The 23,510-nt window shown below is 41.4% G+C and overlaps 1 protein-coding gene across 1 annotated transcript in view; it reads left to right on the top strand.

Annotated features, from left to right (window-relative positions):
- The first annotated feature begins 2,655 nt into the window (after positions 1-2,655).
- RANBP17 (RAN binding protein 17) overlaps positions 2,656-23,510 on the top strand; it is a 236,178-nt gene continuing 215,323 nt past the window's right edge. The window contains exons 1-5 of the mRNA XM_054568057.1: positions 2,656-2,683; positions 11,101-11,247; positions 13,716-13,806; positions 16,281-16,447; positions 20,066-20,131. Coding sequence (XP_054424032.1) covers positions 2,666-2,683; positions 11,101-11,247; positions 13,716-13,806; positions 16,281-16,447; positions 20,066-20,131 — 489 coding nt within the window. The 5' untranslated portion in view covers positions 2,656-2,665. The remainder of the gene's footprint in view (positions 2,684-11,100; positions 11,248-13,715; positions 13,807-16,280; positions 16,448-20,065; positions 20,132-23,510) is intronic.

The raw sequence follows: 23,510 nt of genomic DNA, 5'->3' as shown, positions 1-23,510 counted from the left end.
GGAAAAAAAGTTAAATGATCAAATCTCAAGTAAATTTTTCTCTCTAAACGGCCTAAAATATGAAGTAATAGAAGTTATAGGGCAGATACAGTGGGGAGGTGAGAAATCAACATTTGTTCCTGGGATGTGGGAGTCAGAAATGTTGGGATGTGGGGATCGCAATGAGATTGTACATCAAAACTGCTGGCACATGAAAATAAAAGTTAGAATACAGGAATCGCAAACTGGGATATAGGTATTAAAAGTGACACAATGAGGATATCGAATATTTTAAAATTTAGGAGCTGAGCTGTGGGCATGAGGATTCATGGGCTGTGGGTGGGCTGTGAAAATCAAGAATGAAAGGCAGAAATAGTCTCATTGTAATGGAATAGCTTATGTTGGATTACACTTCCCATTGAAAACAATATAAAAATAGGATATATATATATATAAATATATATTTAACAGTCATATTATATATAACAACTATAAATAACTATGCTTAATAATTTAACATGTATTAAAAATTGTATGCAAATATACACACAAATGACAAACATATATTTAACAACTGCTTGAAGGCAGTAGAGAACAACAGACAAAGGCAGAATTTGATTGATTTCAACTATTGAGAGCATGAAAGTGTTAAGGGCAAAATTCATGTTAATCTCAGCTTTCCCCGAGTCCTCAGAGCATTTTCCAATAGGGTCAAGGGGCAATAGAACTAAATAGCCAGCAGCAATCTCAGTAGGATAGGAGAAGAGATGGCGGTTGGATAATAAAAGCAGCTAGGATTTGAGGGACAAAATTCTAGAGAGGAGGAAGTTACAGAGATGTGAGCCAAAAAAATCTGTGTAAAAATTTCCCTCAAATCATCATTCAGTTCTTAAGATGCACACATCCAGGGAACGACTTTAAGAAACTCAGGAAAAGAGTATCACCTAAAGAGGTGAACATAGATTTTAGCAGCTGCACAGTGTTGAAATGGGAGTTCAAGTTCAAGCCCCAAAAGGTGGAGGGGCTTTGGTAATCATCCTGGGCTTTTAGTTGTAAGATCTAGTAAGGACCATGACTTTAAAAGCACAAACCAAAACCAGGCCTCAGTAGGATTAAGGTGATTCATTGGTATTCTATAGATATTGAAGATACCAAATATGGCCTTTCAATAATAGAATTAAAATGTTCAAGAACTTAGAGGAAAGATAAAATATTTCACCAGAGCCTTGGAATCTACTTAAAGAATGGAAAGGGAGAAGTGAAATGAAAATTCTAGAACTAAAAATATAACTAAAAACAAGAATTCAGTAGAGGGGTTATATAGCAACTCAAATGAGTCTATTGAATGGGTGATAGGTCAGTAAAAAAAATATGCAAACTAAAGCACAATGAGGAAAAAAAGAGTGTAAAAGACATATGGAATACTCAAAAAGGTCTAACACACATGCAATTGGAGTTCCAGAAGAAGAGAGACAGAGAAGGGGACAGAGGCAATACCTAAAGAAATTGTGAGTGAGAATTTTCAAACACTGATAAAAACAATCGGATTTTATATTTAAGAGTTCTTAAGATCTCAAGTAGGATCACACACACACACACACACACACACACAATCACTATAAAATGAAAGAAAAATTGTAAAACATCCAGGGGTGGGAAAAGAAGACATAATACCTTCAGAGGGGCAACAATCAGGCAGACTAATGGCTCACTTCTCCACAGAAACAATGGCAACCAGAAATCAAGGGAAAGACATTTTTAAATGACAAAAAATGTTAAAAGCCAAAATAGAATTCTATACCCAGCAAAACTATCCTTTAAAAAATGTAGGTAAAATAAAGGGGTTTGCATGTCCATAAAAGCTGAGTGGATTTGTCAGTAGTAAACATGAACTATAAAAAGTCTTATAGGAATATTTCACACTAAAGTACAGTGATCCCAACCAGAGGTGTCAAACTTCAAGGAGTATGAAGCACATCGAAGAAAGTGACTTTGACTCACTTTTGTTCGAATAAATTCTCATCCCATTGAAATGATTTGGTTTAAAATATAAGTTCATATTAAATGAAATACAGAGAAGAGGTGAGCTATGATTTTACAACTTAACACCACATCAGTTTAATTTTAACCAAAATAAAGTAAAAAAAACAAAAACAAACAACGAAGTTGGGTTCTGGGAGTCAGAGGTCAAGGACAGCAGTTAGCATATAGGAATCAAACGTTATGGCGGGATTTTGTTGAGTAAGTAGGCCTCAGGGGACATGAGAACTTGAAGAGATCTGATAGGTGGACGCCATGGGCAATAGTGCTGTAGGAGTTAGGGATCAGGAATCTGTGGGAGATGAGAGTCAGGGGTGATGTCTGACAGTTGGGTTGTGGTGTTGTGTCAAAGGACAGAGATACAAGGTTAACAGCGGTTGAAATGAGGGCAGAGAACAGTTGAGATTCCTGCCCCAGGCCCCGCCCCTCTTGGCCCCGCCCCGCGCACCGCCTCTACGGCCCCGCCCCTCACGTCAGGCCCCGCCCTGTCCAGCGCCTCGAACGCGGAGGCCGCGCGGCAGCGGGCGAAGAGCTAGCGAACGAGCGGCGCAGGGACCCCGCGGGCGGCTGGGGCTTTCACGGCGCCCGCCTCTGCTCCCTCCCCTCGGGCTCTTGGGGCCGCTGGCCGGCACCGCCTCCCGGGAAGATGGCGCTGCACTTCCAGGTCAGTGCGCTCTGCGCCGCGGGTCCCCGCTCCGCTGCCCTGGGTCCCCCTGCGCCGCCCCGGGAACCCGGCAGGACTCTGGGGTCTGGATCCCGAGGGCCGAAAGAGGCGGCGGAGGCCGCGGGGCCATGGACCGGAGTCGGAGTCTCAGGGACACGGGCACTAGCCTAGGCTGTACACCCCGGGCCGGAGGGAGGGGCGGCCCGAGACCGAGGGCGGAGGATGGAGGGCCAGAGGCCAGGCTCGGAGCTCGCCCCTCGGGTGTGCGCATGCTGAGGATCGGCGCGAAGGGTGGCCCGCAGGCAGGTGGGAGCCCAGCCGGGCTGGACAGCCTTCCCGCCGCATCGCTGGCCGCGGCTCTGTCGCCAGTCAACACACTGTTGGGACGGAGCTCTCAAGGGCCCCTGGGTCGGCCAAAGGAGCGGCGGCAAGCAGTTGGACTTTAACTGGCCGGGGCGGGCAGGGGCTGTGTCTGTAGGGAGTTGGAGGAGCAAACCCGGGCGTGGGCGGGGAACGTGGAGATGCTAAGGATGCTGGAGGAGGAAGGCTCACGCATTCTCGGGCTCCTCGGGCATGTGCATCCAGTTATTCATTCAACAAACGTTTATAGAGCTCCCCACTGTGTCTTAAGCACTGTGCAAAGTTCTGGGATGAAGGATGACATCATTTTCCCATCCCTGCTCTCACTGAATGCAACATTATTACAGTACATGTGAAAAATGGTGTGATAGAATTCATCAGAGGCTATCATGGGAACATTGGGAAGGGGGCAGTCCACCAAGTGTGTGAGGCAGAGCTGCCAGGCTTCTCAGACAGGAGAGGCTTTGAGCTTCTGTGAGCTCCCATTCGTGCACTTACTTATTGAAGTCCTGCTTTGCTGGGCACGGAAGATACAACTGTAGCAAAACTTGATGATATCTACTCTCAGGGAACTTGCAGTCTAGTGGTTTTCCAGTCTTGGCAGGAGTTGGCTGGGCAAAGAGGAAGGGGAGGGTGTAAGGGCAAAAGGACCACGTGAGCCAGGGCAAGGAATTGTGGAAGAACATGGCACTCAGCAGGACCCTGGTCTGGCTGGAGCATAGGATTCACACAAAAGGGATGGGAGCAGGGGAGGCTGTGGATGGCAGGAGGTGACTTGGGAGCGGCCAGCAGTTTCTTGATATGGTCACAGTGTATCTCAAGTGTCACATACCCTTGGTAGACTTCTCTGGGTCCCCCTGTGGTCACACTGACTCATTCCTTCACGGCAGTTCCAGGGTGTTATGGATTAGGAGGTGGTGAGCCCCGCATATTGCCTTTTGACTCATTGCCATTTTAAGGGTCTCCCAGTCAAAATTATGTGATTTATGATTGCTTTATAAATTTGCCCCACTGGGAGAATTTCACAGGAAGAATCTCACAGGGAGGACTTGGGGAGTGTAAATAGGCAATCAGGTGTTCACAGTTCAGATGTAAATCTTGAGGGTGAATTAAAAACTATGGCGGAAATTTGGAACATTTTCAGGCTTGGAAAGATGATGCATGACAGTAAATCACTCAGCCCTGGAAGACTGCTTCATACTTAGGTATGAGCGTTGGAAAAATGAGCTGCTAATGCCAGAACTGCCCATATTGGTTTCCTAGCAATGTATTTCAGCGCAGCTGTGGGCAGCTTGAAAGTGGAATTGGACAAATAAGAGATCAGATAGTTTGGGGGGCCAGAAAAAACCTCCAGAATTTCTCACTTTGAATTCTTCTCAGCCTACAGGATCATATTGTTGTCCAGGTAACTCAAGGAGCAGTTATTAATAATGATAATCAGTCCCTCGCATTTTGAATTTTCCTATGCTCATTGTAGATGTGGAGCCCCACAACTAACTTGCGAAGTGTGCAGTTATGCACTTATTTTATTCCTGGAGACACTGAGTCTTCCAACAGTTGTGACTTGCCCATGGCTACAGGGTTAGAATAGACTTAATGACTCATAATTCTGTGTTCTTTCTTACATGTATCTTACTGTCACCTCGACAGAGTTGATTGTCAAAAATTATGCTGTTGAGGTGATGAGTAAAGAAGTGGATTTGTGTAGAGTGAGGTTCAGGCTCTGCTCCACAATCTTTTTCACATCATGACATACATTAAAAAGTGCTAATTGTGTAGCTCATTGCCATAAATTGCCCACAGGCAGAAGCCTGGCTGAGCGGAGGGCGGCGGAGGGCAGCGGGATCAATGTCCGGCATACCTATAGCCCCCTTAAGGTGCATATATTCTGGTTAGGAAGCTGTGCATTAGGGTACTCTGTCTGGAAGAATATAATGGATCTGGATTAACTGAGAGGAGACAGCCCAGACTGGGGCTCAGGAGCAGAGTGAGGAAAGTTAGAAGTGGGAACAGAGAAGATGTAAGCTAACGGCATGGAACAGAGGGACCTTGACAAGGGTCAAGAGACACCATTGTGAACAATTAAGGGGACCTCGTTGGTCTTTTTTTTTGTTTCTCTCAGGATTGTTCCAGAACCAGGGACCGTAGTCATCCTTGTTAACACCCAGCCAGGCCTTCTCATTTGATATAGATGTGACTGTGAACTATTCTATTTGAATATGATGGTAACATGATGAAACGGGGGTTTAGGAATGGTCATCCTGGCAGAATGGACTTGAACTGGAGAAACTGTAGGCAGAAGACAGTCTAGTGTTTTATCATTAATAGTAACTAAGAGATGATTTATAATTTATTGTGGATCTATGGTGTGCTGGGCACTGGATTAAGCTTTCTCTCACCTTTTCAATCTTAATCTTTACAGTTATTTTGGAAGGTGGATATCATTTCACAATCATAGTTTTCAATTTCAAAATGAGGTTTAGAAAGGTTAAATACTTTGCATGAGGTTACTTAATAAGTAAGTGGCAGATTCCAAAGCTTCCACTCTTGTTCCCAAAGAAACCAATTAAGAATCCAGGGTCCTGGAGGCCACAGTTAGAAATGTTGTTTTATTGCTCTGTTGTCTATGAATATCATACAGAGGCAGAAAGTCTTTATTTACAAAGAATAGGTAGGACATTATGAGAGATTAGGTATGTACCTGGAATTAGCCAAACTTGGGGGAACACAGTTCAAAAGAATGTCCTCACCTTCAGCAGGAACTGTGTGCTTGGGGGTTTCCCAGGACAGCCCTCTGGTGTGATAGTTTATCAGAAGAACTCAGAGAATTCACTGAATGCTGTCATACTGGAGGTTGCAGTTTATCACCAGGAAAGTACGCAGATTAAAGCTGATTAAAAGAAGGGATGTGTAGGGTAGAGTCTGGAAGAATTCTGAAACAAAGTTTTCCTTGTCCTCAGGACACATTCCTCTCCGAGCATATATATGTAGCAATGTGCACCGAGTATTGCAAAGCAGGAAGCTCTCCGGGGCTTTCAGTTTTGGAGGTTTTATTGGGACTTCATTATGTGGTCAGGACTGACCGTTTGCCCACGTGATTGATCCCAGTCTTTTCGGGAGACGGCTACCATGTACTCCACAGTCCCCATCCTGAAAAACGTGGTTGGCATTTCTGGTGTGGCCAGACCTCAATTTAAGACCATGGGGTGTACCTCCCTGCCTTCCGTTCTGGGCAAAAGCACTCCTATCGGGTATCATCACATCGATTATCTCCCAGAATCTGAGGGCAAAGGCCGGACTTCCTTTGGGCAGGGCCAAACTCTTAATTATACGGGAGGGACTAAGGGGGATGAAGAGCCAAAGATAACATCAAGATGAAGCCACTGAAAGAAAAGAAAGGGACACTTGAAATGGAAATCTGTGGGAAATATATTCAATTCAGTTTCTGACATTTAGGAGTTGTTTTCAGCATCTCTCTGGGCTCCCAAGAGGAAGACATTTGTAGGCAAATACAAAGATGGTGCCAGAGTTGAAAGTACGGACTAGACATCATCTGCAGATTGATGATGACTGAGGTAAATTGTAGTGAGGCGGCGGTGAGGAGACAGTGTGTACCTGGGGTCTAACACTTGTATTTGGCTCAAAATTGACCAGCTACTCTATGTTTGATCGTGAGCAACTTACGTATATATTATATCTCTCACCCTCAGTATGTCTGTAAAATGGGTATGCTAAAATATGTACTTTGCAGGAATCTACTTTTCAGGATTGGTTCAAAAAAAAAAAAGGTGGAAATACTTTTGTAAACTGTAAAGCACTAAAACAGTACCTACCCAATTCATTGTAGAAGAAAGTGTTACAGGAGGCTCAGGAATAAGCCAGGAAAGGGGAGTAAAGGGAGGAAGAAACAGAGAATTTGTGGGAAATGAATAACCTCCAGATAAAGGCATTTTTTATTAGCGGTAATCAAGAAGTTTAATTTCAGAAGGCAGGAAAGATATAGGGAAGTAATTAAAAAGAGTTTAAAATTGAATTGAGGTGGGATTTTCGTGGTTTATTTATTTATTTATTATTGGGGGCATTTTTTTTCCCTAGAACAAAAGCCTTCATTTTTTTTTAGCTTTATTGAAGTGTAATTGATAAGTAATAAACTGCACATATTTAAACTCTGCAGATGGTTGGATTTTGACATGTGTATACACCTGTGAAACCATCGCTGAAGTCCAGATAACGTGCATACCCATCATTCCGCAACGTAAAGTCTCCTCTCCTCCCTCCCCAGCTGGAAACCACTGATCTCTCTGTTACTACAGAACCATACAATATACATTCTTTTTGTTTGGCTTCTTTTTAAATCCTTACCTGAGGACATGCTTATTGATTTTAAAGTTAGAGGAAGGGAGGGGAAGACAGAGATGCAGAAACACTGATGTGAGAGAGAAGAATCCACTGGTTGTCTCTCTCATGTGCCCCCATTGGGGACCAAACCCTCAACCTAGGTATGTGCCCTGACTGAGAATTGAACCTGCGATTTTACATCTGTGGGATAACGTTCCAGCCAACTGAGCCACACCGGGTAGGGCTGTCTGCCTTCTTTTACTCAGCATTTACCTCTTGATCAATACATGTATGGGAATTACTGTTTCGAAGAAAGTCACATCATTTAGAGTTAATTGTGTGTCGAGTGCAAGGGCCAGAAATAAGCCCAAAATAATTTGGAAGATCTTTATTTATACTGTATGCAGAATTATGCCATTGTCTCCCAGGCTATGGAAATTGGGCGCTGTCCATTTACATTTGATAGTGGCTCTATAAGAGTCAGGTGATGTCCAATTCTTGTTCTACCCATGACTTATTTAAATGGGTTTATAATGTTGATACTAAGCCTCGTAGAAGCTTTAATAACCCAAACCTGATTTGTCAACAGATCAAGAAGGGAGTCGTTTCTCTGAGGCATTCTCACATTCATTGTATGTTCTCTGACATCAGTGCATAAAACTAAGATGTAAATTTATCAATTCACTATGAAAAATAAAGTCTCTAGAGAGAGATTCTTTGGAAAGTCAAATGCTAATCAGAAGATTTCTTGGTCAGCCAGCAGTTGCCACACTGTGAGTTTAACTATTTTAAAGGTTACATAATGCTTTTCCACCAGACTAAGGATCTTTGTGTATGTATCCTTTTCTCTAAAAAGGTTTAGTAGGCCAGGCATGTGTTTAATTATAATAGTTACAATGAAAGAATGACTTGATTTTTTTTCCCCTTTGTTTCAATCTTTTGGAAAAGAAAGTTCAAACCTTTCTCTCTTTATCCTGCGCTGCCTTTCAGTTGTTAATAATTTGCAATACCTTTGGGGGAAAAAATAGGTAACTGGTGACATTTTAGACTTAAACAAATACTATTTAAGTACATTCCAGTCCTGTTCTGTGTTAAGAATCTCTACATCAGAATAAGAAAATCGACAAAATAATTTCCAGAACTTTTCCAGAATCTTTCCAAATAGATTTCCTTAGGTACCATAGAATTGATTAATTTTATTTGTACTAGATTCCTGGGGCTGTTGTGACCAGTTGCCACAGGCTGGGTGGGTTAGAACAGTAACTCACTCTCTTACAGCTGTGAAGGCCAGGCGTCCAAGGCTGAGGTGCCAGGAGGGCTGGTTCCTTCTGGAGGCCTCAAGGGAGACACTGCTCTTGTCTTTCCCGGGGTTCTGTGGCCGCGGACGGCCTTGGGTGCCCCGCCCCCCCCCTCCCGCCCTGGCTTGGAGATAGAGCCCTCCAGTCTCTGCCTCCTCCTCCCCTTGTGTCTCTGTGTCTCTGCATCAAAAGCGTCTCTCTCCTTTCTCTCAAGAATCGTTAGATTGGGGGCCCGCCCCCAATCCAGCAGATCTCATTTCCTGAGATCCTTTATTTAAGGATTTGCGAAGACCCTATTTCCAAATAAGACCACATTCAAAGGTACTAGGGGTTAGGACTTGGGAGTATCTCTTAGGGGGCTATAATTCCATTCACCGTAGTATTCCTAAGAAACAGCTAGCCTGTTTGGTGTACACTGTCCTCAAAAGTTATGCATCCTTAACTCATTTACTCTTCCAAACGAACCTATGAGGTAGATGCTGTCATTAGTCTCTTCTTTTTGTTGCCTTTTGTATTTAAACAGTTCGGTCTTGTCACTTTCTGGCCCAGTTCTTTTTGTACTCAAAGTCGACTTCTTCAAAGTCTCAGACCTAGATGAATGTGGCAAGGTCAGTTTATTATTAAAGTATTCTGGGTATTATTGGTTCTAAGATTCAGCCCTTCAGATTTGTTAGATGAAGGAAGACTTCTGAGCTTGAGCATGAGTTATGAGCAGGAAAGGGGTAGCTCTTTTCTTTTTCTGTATTTCTTATCCTTGGAGAAAATAGGAGAATTTGCATGTATGCGTGAATCATAAATTCTCTCTGTATTTTAATATCGTGAACAGCATGTGGTAATACTCTGAAGACTTGCTGGACCAATCCAGGGTGGGGGGGCGGTGTTTAAAATGTGGTTCATTGGAGATCCTTTATTTTAGTTTTTCCCTTATTTTATTTTTTAAAGATATTTATTTATTTTTTAGAGAAGAGAAGGGAGGGAGAAAGAGGGAGAGAAACATTGCTGTGTGGTTGCAGCTTGTGCGCCCCCTACTGGGCACCTGGCCTGCAACCCAGGCATGTGCCTTACACTGGGAATTGAACCAGCGACCCCTTGGTTCGCAGGCCAGCGCTCAATCCACTGAGCCGCAACACCTAGGGCTAGGTTTTCCTTTATTTTTATCCATTTGAAGCCTTTCTTTTGTATTTTTATTTTCACTGTAGCAGAAGATTCCCAAGTCTGGGCTGTCGGGCTCTGACCTGGATAGGGAAGTGGAAAATACCATAAGGGAGCTAAGAACGAGAGAGAAGTGACAAGAATCAAGGGGGAAAAGGAGGTTTCATGTCAGTGTTTCTTGTGGATTGCTACTAGGCGAGAGTATATATGCGTGTGAGGGAGTGTTTGGACTGGTGTCTCTGTAAAGCTGCCCCCAAAAAGTTCAGGCCAGAAAGGACACCTGACATCGCCCATATTTCTTCATATGCCCACCTGACATTGAAATCTGTGCCAATTGTTGTTTGTCCTCCAGAGAGTAACTCTCTTCTGATTCAAGTTGAAAGGGAAGTAGTTTGTTTTAATAGGATGCCATTAACAACAGTTCTTTTCAGCTGAGAGGAATGCTGAACCCATTTTTAAATTTTTTTTCAGGTTGTATCCGTGTGTCCTATGTATCTTCAGTTGAGATTACATTTGTAAACAGAACGACTTATTCTTTGTACCTACAAAGTAGGTGCCTTGAACGTGATAACTAGTTACTACACTGCTCCTAACAACACGGGTCAAGTGATAGCTCCTGAACATCATGGCAGAGTTTGCCGACAGGACTGCGAGCCGTTAGTGCAGCAGCCCCAAGTCAGCGCGCATTTGTCATTACCTTTCCTTTTTCATCGACGCAGCGGTAGAAAGTCTCACAGTTTGAGAAAGAACGTAAATTGGTGCGCTGTCTGCAAGTTGCCTGCAATTCCTCCCGCCCCGCTCTTTGGCTTTGCTTGGCATCTCCTCCCTGCCGCCCTTCTGCCAGTTGTGCTGACCTTTTCGTGCCTCGAAATGATCAGGCTCCCTTCTGGGCCCTGGTACATGCTGATCCATGGCCAGGGACTGCTCTCTAATATCTTTTTCGCCTGTCTCATCCTTCCGGTCAGCCCGAACATTACTCCTTCAGGCAAGCCTTTCCTAACTCCTTGGGTTTGGCGAGTGCTCCTCTTTCTATACTCTTGCTTTTCCATCAGAGAACTATCCATTTAGAATTGGATAACTTGGAGGTGAGGTAGGAGATGTGCTTGTTTTGTTCACCACTGTGACCTCTAATAAGTAGTGGTAGGTCCATAAGCATTTATTGAATTGATGAACACAGGCACGATATTTGTATCCCTTGTTTCCTGTGATTAATCCATTTATCTGATTTTTTCCACTCAAGTAAAATACTAATTTTTTTTTCTTTTCAAGAGTTTGGCAGAATTGGAAGTATTATGTACTCATCTCTACATAGGGACTGATCTTACCCAAAGAATAGAGGCAGAGAAAGCACTCCTGGAACTTATTGACAGCCCGGAATGTCTCAGCAAGTGTCAACTTTTATTAGAACAAGGAACAGTAAGTATTTGATAACAGTGATTAATCGTGAAAGATCCGTAGATATATGTCATAGTTAATGAACTCACGTAGGTTAGCAGTGATGGCTGATGTGTATCATCACATGTCTTTTTACTGTAGTTTATTTCATTGTCAAAAAGATTAATCAGAGAAAGAACTGGAAAGCCTGAAAGCAAATTTAAAGGGCCCAGGAGGCGTAAATAGGCATGAATTGAAATAGTTTGTTGTTTCTGCTTGGCTGCTCTTTATCTATCATTTGGCCGCTCTTTATCTATCATATCAGTGGGCAAAAGTTACATTTTTATAAAGTTGACTGACAGCTTTAAAAAATAACCCTCTAAGGTGGGAGAGGCAGGCTGTAATAGACGCTGAAACAGGGACGCTTCCAGGGACCGCTCAAGACCTCTTGCCTCCTTCCCTCCTGCAGTTTCATAGCCGTTCATTCAGCAATTATTTAGCAAATACTTCATTGTAAAACCAGGTGCTGTACTGCCTCTTTGCTTTATGTTGGTGCATGGAAGTTACTCATATTTGAGTTACGAGGCATAGCTGTATAAATAGAGAGCTCTGAAATAACACGGTAAGTGATACAATCACAGACTGTATGGTCCAGCGCGGAGGCCAGCAAATGTTTTCTGTGAAGTGCCAGATTGGAAACGTTTTACACTTTGCAGGCCAAGAGACAAAATCAAGGATGACTTTTAAACATGTCTAGGAGCAGAGAGAAAACAAATTTTCCCAAAGTTTTATTGATGAAATTTAAAATGGAATAGTTGAGTACAGTTTTCTTCATATAGGTATACTAATGAAAAGAATGGAATTATTCTTTTGGGGGTAATGTTTTGCTCAACTGGTGTGCAAAGGTAGTATTTCCTATCATCGACATTGATTGCAAATGTTCATATGTTAATACTGATCGGTAATGAGATTTTACATATTTCATTTTTGAAATGCCTTTTCACACAGATGGGTTCTGACAAATGCTGAGAGCAATCCATGAGCATGTGATTTTAATTAAGCATATTCATCACTTAGAAGGCACTTATAGAATTCTATTAAAACTTCTCTTGATATTTGCCTTTTAGAATGTGAGTACGTTGCTGATTAGTCACTTCCAATTGAAGGTTAAGTGGAAGCTCCTCAATTGCTCAGTTAAATGTATTTTAAAATATGGAAATTTTTTTTTGCTCTTGCATCAAAAGATCTGAAAACTGCCGCTGGAACTGTAGTTTGAGCTCAGAAAATATATCCAGAGTAGAGACCTTGCTGCTTGTTTAAACTTTTGGCAGCGTGGAAGCATGTAAAGCAGCTTGGTGATACTTGTGAATCACACAATGTCAAATGTTTTCAAAATGACTTGTATTGCAGTGCACGTTTTGTAAATAAGTACTGAGCAGTGTGTGCCTGTTAGGCAGTTTATAACTTCAGGTTGAAGTCATTAAGAGAGGCCAAGTTTACAGTAAAAGCTAATTTCTTAAAGCCGTTTAGTGTTCCACAGTTATGGCTTAGAATGGCCCATCTCATTTAGAAAAATTCCAGTCCCAGCCCTGAGTTTAAGAAAAAGACTCGTAATGACACTTGACCACTGCTAAGCTGTTGAACTAACTGCGTGGTGGGGAAAGTCAGGATTTTCAGCTTCCATTTCTGAGAGAAATTTACAGAAGTGAAGATAAGTTCACAAAAGTGATTAGAAGTCCGCAGTTAACACCACTGATTCATGAACGCTAGCCTATTCCAGTATCGACTGCGGAGCATCCGCTGGTGATCGTACCGTGACTGACCGTGGGCTTTGGACTCTGATGTCCAGCAGCCCTTTTCTGCTCCCTGTAGTTGCACCGCCACCTGTGACACGTCTCAGCAGACACCCTTTAGGTTGTACAGAGTTAGTGTTTTCTCAGCTCCGTTAAGATACTCTGGCCTGTAGTTTCACAGGCTCTTTATAGAGGTCAGTTCTTGAGTCACTCCGTACTTAGCATCGGTTTCTGGATAAACGGTAAGCATCCGTCACAGCCTGGGCAGTGTTAGTCACCTGTCCACGCAGCAAGAGCGAAGGAGGCGCTCCGGTCACTTGCCTGGTTTGAAGTCTGCTTTGCACGTTGCTCAGGTGTCTTCATCTGAGCATTGGTCTCGCCCAAGGGCTGGTGGCCTGGAGTTTATTTTCCTTGCATGTATCACTTTGGCTACAGCAGTAAGATAATGGCGATTTAATTAACTCCCTGGGAAGTGGCTTTCCTTGCATGCTAAGAGATGGGCCCCTTGAAGACTTAACGTTTGGTTGCAGCCATATTTTCTGCTTTTGTGACAAAGTTCTACTTTGTGATGAAGTATTCTGTTTTAAATTCTATACTTTTTTTGATTGTTGGTTTCCTGTGAAAAATTCTCATCATTGCTTAGGAAAAGTTCTTACTATGGAGTTTCAATTACTCTGATTTCGTTCGTGGTGATAATAAATATTGTGATTCTTTCAGACGTCCTACGCTCAGCTCCTTGCAGCAACCTGCCTTTCCAAGCTTGTTAGCCGAGTCACTCCCTTGCCGATTGAACAGAGGATAGATATCAGTAAGTGGTTTAAAAGGCCTTTTATCGCATTGTGTCTATCTTCCTTTTAAATTTGCAAGACTGTTATAGGTATGCAAGCTATTTGATTCTGTCCTTTTATGAAGATGAGTGGTCAAGTTTCCTTCCCCCATCTAGTGATGAATAATGATGATTATACAACTATGTATAATTGAAAAAACATTTGTTTAAGTTAATAATAAATAATAACTAGTATTTTATTTTGCATACTATGTACCGAGATTTGCACTGTTTTATTTTAGCTATTACACTTAGAAGGTTGGCACTATTGTTACCCTTATTTTATAAATGAGGAAATCAGATGTGATAGGCTGTGTAATGTGTCCAAGGTCTCACAGCCAGGAAGAGAGAGAGCTGGGGTTAAACCTGTACAATATGTGGGGAGTTCCTGTTCTTAGTCTTGTCTTAACTTCATATACAACTGAATGATAGGAAAAAAAGTCAGTTCTCTAGTATTCATCAGGATGCTCTACCGAAATTATTTGGGATGCATGCCTAAAATTAAAAGCAGATTTCCGGAGGGGCCGGATAGAGGGGGAAGAGGCCATAGGGGCATTAACGGCAGTGGGAGAGATACAATAAAGTAAACATAATTAAAATGTAATGCTACTTATTAGGAAGATAATGTATATGTGGATGAATTTTACTTGACATTTTGTATAGTTGGAGACTGATTCTATAAAGTAGAAATATAGTTTTCATAAGTAATGTATTTTAAGGAGTGTGTGTGAATATGCTTTTCATATGGACAAAACTCTAATAATTGAGGTATGGGATTTTTAAAAATCTTTTTTCATATTAGAAACAGACTGTTGATTCATTTCTGCTTTCTGGTCTCAAGGTTCACATGATTCATATTTGTGTAGAAAACTTAAAATGTATGTGATGGACCTTTAGGACCAGTTTTTGAATGGATGGATCACACAGTGATGTGATCTTTGCCTCAAATATGTGACTAGTGCTTCCGCCAGCGCCCGGGGCCGCAGGCACTGCCGAAGACCCAGAGGGGCGTGTATCCGGGCCCTTGTGGACCTGTGTGCGTAGGAAAGCAAAAGGGAAACTCACAGTTTTAAAAATGAAGGTTTAAACATTATAAACCTGTCATAAAACACATTTTTTTGGTTTGGCTTATTTTTATACACACACGGACATATTTTAAATAGACTATTTTTTAGAGCAGTTTTAGGTTCACGGCAGAATTGAGCAAACAGTGCAGAGTTCCTGTACACCTCTTGCCCCCACACATATATAACCTCCCCCGTTATTAGCACCCTGCACCCAAGTGGTGCATTTGTCACAATTCATAAACCTGCATTGGCACATCATCATTACCCGAAGTCCATGTTTACATTAGGGTTCACTGTAGTGTTGAGCGTTCTGTGGGTTTGGATGTATGTATGATGGCGTGTGTCCCCAGTATAATATACGACGTAGTTTCACTGCTCTGAAAACCCTGTGACCTGCGCATTCATCTCTTCCTCCCCTCCAGCCCCTGGCAACCACTGGTCTTTTTACTGTTTCTTCAATTTTCCCTTTTTCAGAATGTCAGAGTTGGAATTACACAGTAATTCCAGTGTAGCCTTTTCAGATTGGCTTCTTTTACTTAGTAGTGTGTGTTTAAGTTTCCTTCATGTCTTCATGGCTTTTTTTTTTTTTTTTTAAAGAACTGAGTGATACGCTGTTGTCTGGGTGCAGTGCAGTTTGTCCATTTACCTCCTGAAGAACAACTTGATTGCCTCTGAGGTTTGGCAGTTGACACTGAAACCACAATAAAGCAGGTTTTTATGCACACATACGCTTTCTCCTTGGGCAAATACCAAGGAGAGTGAGGTTGTATGGTAATGTCACTCTCCTTGGGTTGTACGGTAAGAATATGCTTAGGTTTGGAAGAAATTACCAGACCATCTTCCAGTGTGGCTGAACCATTTTGCATTCTTACCAGCGGTGAATGAGAGTGACTGTCGTTCCGCATCTTTGCCAGCATTTGGTGTTTTCAGTGTTTTGCATTTTGGCCATTTTAATGGCGTGTGGTAATTAGTATCTTGCAGTTGTTCTGATTTATAGTTCCCCAAGACGTAGGATGTTGGACATCTTTTCACATGCATATTTGCCATCTGTATGTTTTCTTTGATGAGGTGTGTATGCATGGCTTGGCTCACTTGGCCTAGATGGAGTTTTCTATATTCACTCAGCATTTTTTCCTATAGGAAATCATGCAAAAACAAAAGTGACGTTTTCATTATACTCAAATTATTCTGCAATATATCAATTGAATTGGAACAAATGTGCTTTTTCAAAATGAGCCTTATGGGAGAATTGACGATGTAAGTAAGTACATACCTTAAAGGAAGGGAATGGCTCTTTGTCAGAGAACTGTCTTCGCCACCTGTTTTTCTGCACGTGATTCACATTATGTTACTGAAGAGTCCAAGTGATCATGGGCTGTTTTCTTCCAGGAAACTACATTCTGAATTATGTGGCCTCACAACCCAAGCTGGCTCCCTTCGTCATCCAAGCCCTGATTCAAGTCATTGCCAAAATCACTAAGTTGGGGTGGTTTGAGGTGCAGAAAGACCAGTTTGTCTTCAGAGAAATTATTGCTGATGTGAAGAAGTTTCTTCAGGTAAAAAGGCATTATGACATTATTAGAACATCACTTTTAGGTTTAAAAAACTGCTTTTGTTAAAGTTGTGCGGTTTGTTTTTGGCAGCCAGTACCATAGCAAATGCCATTCATCTGTTATCCTCTGGGTCCCTTATTTTTTATTGCCAGTAAATGAGGACCTTGTCATTATATAGTTTGCAGACCAGAAAAATGCAAATGGTGATGTTTTCTAATTGCAGAAGTATATGTTCTGTCATTTCTAACATGTGTATATTTATGTACTTTACATATACAAATCACGCATACAATGTTTTTGTGTATTGTTCATTACTATCTCTTTGCAGTAGATTTCATTTTGTAAATGAGAAAACTGAGGCATAGCAAGTTAAGTAATTTGCTTAAGGTTGCACAGTGACCTAGTAATGCATAGAGCTAGCATTTCAACAGGCTTTCCAACTTAAGATACATAAATAAATATATACACACCAATATACTTAATTTTTACATTGTGCCACATTGACTATATTAGTTTCTCAAGGACGTTTCCAGCCCAGCGTGCGTTCCGGGAACGCTGTGGTTCCCTGCGCGTGTCTGCGATGGCCCTCGTGCTCTGCGCAGTACGATTCAGATGTTTGAAGAGACATGTTTTTTACCCAGACGTGAACCGTACCTGCAAGAATAGTACTTTAGCCAGAGCTCTGCTGAAAACGCAGTGATCTGTTACAATTCTTGAGGAAAAGCTGGCAGTTTGGATTAATTGAGAGATGGTTCGGTATTGGCTTATTAGCAATCAGGGGCACTTTGGACTTTGTGCGATTTTATTCTTATATAGTAACTTTAAAGTTTAAACCCTGTGTAAGCTGTAACTCAACGACATAGTGCAGTGCCGGACACCACAGACAATGAAGGTCAGACGTGCTGCTGCTCGTTTATTCGGGTTGTTCAAACCATGGTTCACAGATACCACACGTCCTTAAAAAATGTCATTTTGTTACACTGTTGATGAGATGTAGAGCAACTTAACTCTGTTTCTATCTGTGAATGTTACAATAAAATTGGTTTCTCTGTAAGTCATTTCACTTAAAGTAGCAGAACCTGCCGAGGACCTACTCTATTTGATTGTCTAAAACAACAGGAATAGTGTGTTTTCTGCCCTGAGTAGATCTGCCCTGGGGCAGACAGAGCTAGTTCATTCAGAGGGTTTCTCACATCAGAGATGGACATGCAATGCTGGCTGACTCAGTAGAGCACCTCTCTTGTCATTTGCTAAGATTGCATACAGCTCATCCAGAATCATAAGCATAGACAAGAGGCTTCAAAGTTCTTTTTTTTTTTAAAAAAAAAAAGTCCAGGTTGAACCTCAGTGGAATGAAATCATTTTTGTTGACCAACATTTTTGAAGCTCCATTTCCTGTGGCTGGTAAGTGGGCTCCGGTGTGCTTCTGTCAGTCATGGAAGGTCAGAAGGAACAGAAAATGTTTTGTTTTCAAAGTTTATTACAGTATCAGAAAAAGCACTTGCTTTCTTGGTACGTGACTTAAGGTAACCTTGTTGCGAGAAAGACAGTTGACTGGAACATTTAGTTCTCTAAAATAGTGGTACTGTAGGATTCCTTTGGGTATTAGCAGCTTCTGTGAATTTTGTACTAAACATTATTTTAAATGTGTTAACTCTTTAATGGCCTGAAGTTGTGTACATCATCTTTTCTCGGTTTTTGCATCTCTTGCTGCCACACTCTAAACGTTTACGTGACTCCTTTCCACACCCGTACCCAGAGGGCCCTGCTGTCGTCTAGGGCCGTGCTACTCAAACTGCTGGTCCACAGCAAAATATGGCTTTATGTCAGAATGCAAATCACCGTGGCACTTATTTCCTCCAGAAAGACTTGCTCTGAAAAAGTGCCAACTGAGCTAAACAGTGTACACAGTGACTTAGCTATTTTATATTCCCGTACAAGGTTTTTTATCCCCCCCCCCCGCTGTCATGGGCCAGTACCAGACTGCACTCAGATTCGAACTGGGTTTGCAGACAACCAGCGAACTCAGGGACCAGCCAGCTGGTCAGGGAACCGCACCTGAGGAGTGTCAGCCCGGTGCGCCCAGAGCGTGGGTGCTTCAGGAATACGAAACCTGTGGCTCAGTTCAGGTAGCTCAGGTCGTCTTAAAAGAATTACAGTGCAAAAATGACGGTGCATTGCTTTTTTAAAATATTTTTATCATGAGATAATTTGAACTTAGTTACGCTTAGTGGCGCAGTGTTAGTGGAATTGGGCGATAGGGAAAGGCCAACTGTAACATTAAAACGTGAAACGTGTGTCGTCTCTGTTAGTGTATTTTTATTATGCCGCTATAACTGGATGCTACATTTATTTCATACTTCCAGGCTGAGTTTGCAGTAGGGTAATTTGTTAATAATGTGCACATAAAACCTGAATTTTGATTTGAAGAAGTTTTTGAGATTAAATCGGAAACTGATTAAATTAAAAACATTATGGAGGCTATGAAACTGTATTGCGTATTGATAGTCATGTATTTACCCCAGTGCATTGGGCACTTTAGATGCCTTCATTATAGACACGTAATAAATGCACACGCATGTACTATTACATAGTATTAAAAGGGACTACGTGATCTTACCTGATATTAGATTGAGGGATTTTAAATTAGTTTCTAAGCTTTTATTAATTATTTATTGAATGCATGTGTCTCAGTAGCTTTCAAGCAGATTTATGTAAGAGCTAAAATTGCTGAGACTTTATAATGGTTTTAAACTTTTTAAATACTTTATAATTAACTTTGACATTTAAAAAAATTAATAAAATCAATCTGCATTTAAGAAAGAAAAAAAGAAAGAGAGAGAGATGGAACTCCTCCTTTTTGCGACAACATGGATGGAACTGGAGAATATTATGCTAAGTGAAATAAGCCAGTTGATGAAAGACAAATACCATATGATCTCACCTATAAGTGGACTCTATTCAACAAAATAAACTAACGAACAAAATAAACCACAGGCACGGAAACATGGAGCAGACTGAAAGTGACCAGAGGGGATGGGGAAAGAGGACAATGGTGGAAAGAAGGGGAAGAGACTAGACAAAGAACATGCAGGAATGACCCATGGACATGGACAACAGAGTGGGAACTGACTGTGGGAGCGGGGGGCGGGGTGGGATGGGCGGAGGGGGTCAAGGGGGAAAAATTGAGACAACTGTAATAGAATGAACATGATTTATAAATTAAAAAAAATAAAAGTAAATCTTGCACACACGAAAGTGTCTTTTGTTCATTCTTATTGAGGGTCTTATGAAAAGTATTAAACCAAACTCCTATATTTTGAGGTTTAGTCTATGATAAATTCTAGGTGCTGAAAACATTTTGCAGATTATCACGCAGTTCTAAGACTGGCGAGCTTTTATCCCACTCAACTCTGTATATTAACTTATTCTTCAAAAAATGAACTTGAAGTTCTTTTTATTTGTGGACCTCACTGTGATTTTTCTGCATATTTTAATAGGTATGTGATTAAGAGACTGTTATGTTTCAGCATTTAGTTACTTGTAAATATAATGTGGTTTACGCCTTAAGAACCAGTCACGTGTCTCCGGTCCGTCTGAACTCGGTCATCTCCCCCACAGGGTACCGTGGGACACTGCGTGATAGGGGTAATGATCCTTTCAGAACTGACTCAAGAAATGAACCTGGTAAGCCTTTGCATCTAGTGGTGACATGGCATTTGCTAAGTAATCCTGTTTCTTTGATATCAAATCTTCTTTATGTGGCATAAAACTCTGAATATTCAAGTCTTTTTTTTTTATCAGTGGGGTAATAAGTGTTGGAATACTTTCATTGTTATTGAAAATAAGACCAATAGCAGAAAGCACTGCAAAGAATAGGGAATTAGGCATGGTCCTTGCTCCATGGCGACTGGAGAATTACCCTTTTATGTTCTGTATGTGTAGTAATATACTAACCATAAAAAATAAATTATATGCAGCGGAGAAACCAACCTTTATTTGCTTACAAATAGATGAGAAGCTGCTCGTGAATTTGATACTCAGTAATGGGGGCACAGCAGGACTCGTCAAAGAGCAGGCCCTTGGCACTTGGCCACTTGCTAGTGTGGATTTCGGCCCCACCCAAGGGGAGTCCTCAGAGGCCACGCTTGGCCGCAGCAGGGCCTTAAAGAGCCCCGCAGCTGAGCGCATTGTCACCTGCTCCCGTTCACTTTTATACTGTACATGGTTCCAAACAGAACAGAAGCAGAGGTTGGGTGCTATGTGGAATGTTGCAGACAAGGGGAATGTAGGTTTTTAGATAAAAATTGATTGTCATCTTGAAGGGTCTCTGTGTATGTGTGTGTATCCACATATACGTACATACATGTATTTAAACACGTGTACATGCAGGGAGAGTTGCGAGCACCCCTTGCCAAACTCCCTTTGGAGAGACTGTGTGTCTTCAGTGTCTAGGAAAAAAAAATCATCCAAAATAACTATTTTCTACTAATGCTCAATCAGGAATTGGAAAATATTTCCAGGTGGAAGGGTTCCTAAGCTTTAGTGATCTGTTAACACACCGCAGCCCGTCGCCTCCCCGGAGCACGTGAAGGCTTCTCGCCTTACAGGCGCGCCAACACCTGTGTCCGCGCCTCCGGCCTAGCAGTGGTCCCTCCTGGGGCGGTCGCTGGGTTGGCCGGGGCCTCATCGCAAGGCCTGTGGCTGCTCCTGCTGGGCTCTGTAAATAGGTCTAAAAAACTGTAGCTTTCTTCTTTAGAATATATATATATTTAAACATAATTTTAGTGTGAATATTTTATCTCATAAAAGGGAAGAGAATAGTACAAAAACCCCAGGTATCATTATTTAGCTTATACCACCATCAGCCATTTGCTAATTTAAAAACTAGAATTTTTCTCATTTCCTACTTGATAACACAACAGGAATCCAGACGGCCCGGTAGTGAGGGTGTTGCGTGTGTACATCGTTACTTAGACAAGACTAGGTAATTTGGAGTTCTAATAAAAGTATGACCCAGAGAGCAACTAAGGCGTGTTTTTTTTTAAATGAACTATTTTAAACTTATAGAAAACTTGGGAGTCTAATACAAAGAAGTTTTCTCTCAACAATTTGCTACTAGATTGCCGATGTGGTCCCAGAATACTCTAGTGTATTTCTTATACACAGGGACATTCTCTTACACATTAAAATTAGAAAATTAAATGACATACTATTGTTACCCTCATACTCCACCTAAGTTTCATCCTATGTCCCAGAGAGGAACCTGTTTAGAATCACGCATCTCATTTAGCAGACGTTTTATTAGTCTCCATCAATCTAGAAAAATTCCTCAATCTTTCCTTCACATTTATGACCTTGATACTTGTTTGTGAAGGCTAGTTGTTTTGTAAAATGTCCCTCAGTTAGGGACTGTCTGATGTTTCTTCATTAATGGATTCAGATGATGCGTATTTGTTAGGAATATCACAGAAGTGTTATTGTGGTCTTGTCTCGTATCAGAAAGCACATGAATTGTGATGTTACTAATGATGTTCACTTTGGTCATATGATTAAGATGGTCTCTGCTGGGCTTTTCCAAACTCTGAAAAAACCTCATTCCTTATCAAAGTTTCCATTTATTCATTTATTTATATCAGTAGGCATTCCTGGTTTCCTATTTTACTTAATAGGTTATAATTTGTTAGTGGTGTATTTCGATGCTCAAATTTTCCTGGATTTGGCCAGCAGGAACCCTTTCAAGCTAGCTTCTCTGTCCAAATGACATTTATTTACCATTCTTTGAACATTTTCTTACTTTTTTGTACAAGATGTTCTGGTCTTATCTTGTATAGAACCAAGTACCTTTTGACAAAAGCTTCAAGGTCTCAAGTGTGATTTTGGCTTCGTATGGTGAAAAAATAGATGGGTTCTGGACGTATGTCACTCATCCTGATTTTATGGCATTGACAATTTCAACTCTAATTTCTTAAGTACTTCTGAACCAGACAGTTGGAGATCTACAATGTATAATGAAAATCAGATATTATAGTTGTCAAATGTGAGCCAGGTACATTCATGTGGAGTCAATAACAGGATGTCTCTTTTAAGGAAAAGATCTAAGTTTGCTAAAAGTGAAGAGTGATAGATGTTATCCTGCTTTTTTTAGAAGCAAAATCTGCTATTCCTGGAGTGTATTCAGTGTATAATCATCAAGAAGTAAAATACCCTTTGCCTCTATGGTCGGGGCAGTCATATAGGAATGCAGTAGAAAGTGGGCCCACCCACAGTTTCCCTCCTCGGGAAGCTGGACGTCTAAATGAGTGACCCAAGTAAAATAGCACGTGGGCCTTGAAGACAGTTCTGAAATAAGACCTGGATTTGTATTTTAGCTCTGTTGCTTACTACTTTGTATACACTTCCTAATGTCTTTAAACGTGAACATTCCTATCTTTAAAGCGAGAGTGACACCTTCCATGGGCCTTCTGTGAGGAAAGCTGCTGGTGCAGGGCCGAGCCTGTGCAAGTGCTAGGGAACCCAAGGTCCCCTCTGTGTGACCGCTCGGCGGCGGTGGGGGGTGGGCTAAGGCGGTGTGTCTGTCAACCTGAAGTTTTTCATACGTCAGAAAGAGGAAAATGGGTATCTCACAGGTTTGTTTGGAGGGTTCAGTGGAATGATGTGTGTGGAAAGTTTCCGAAATTGCTGTTGTAATGCGGTATGCTGCTCTTAATTTGTGTGAAGGAGAACTTTTTTTTTAATATATAAAGGGAAGTTTTGGATTTACAGGCAAAAGTTTGATTTGAGAGAAGGGAGGAGTGCTGGAAATATTCATTTAAATCTTACATAGTGGATTTAGATTCCAGTAACTACTTTCTGTAATCGCATTGACCTTCTGTTATGTTTCATGTTTCTATAAGTAAGTGGTACTCAGGAATAGTCTAAATTGTATGATGGAGCTTAGGAAGTATTAGATAATGCTGTAGTCCATGGTGTTAATAATTATTTGGGTTTCAGACTTCAATTTTGTTTATTTCCTATTGATAAATGGAAATATTAATGGTATTAATACTGTAGTTTTGACTATATA

Source organism: Pteronotus mesoamericanus, unplaced genomic scaffold (assembly GCF_021234165.1).
Source record: "Pteronotus mesoamericanus isolate MK-2021 breed Mesoamerican mustached bat unplaced genomic scaffold, CSHL_Meso_final contig_2, whole genome shotgun sequence".
Taxonomy (NCBI): domain Eukaryota; kingdom Metazoa; phylum Chordata; class Mammalia; order Chiroptera; family Mormoopidae; genus Pteronotus; species Pteronotus mesoamericanus.
The sequence above is the reverse complement of the archived record's forward strand: the minus strand, read 5'-3'. Positions and strand labels throughout refer to the sequence as shown.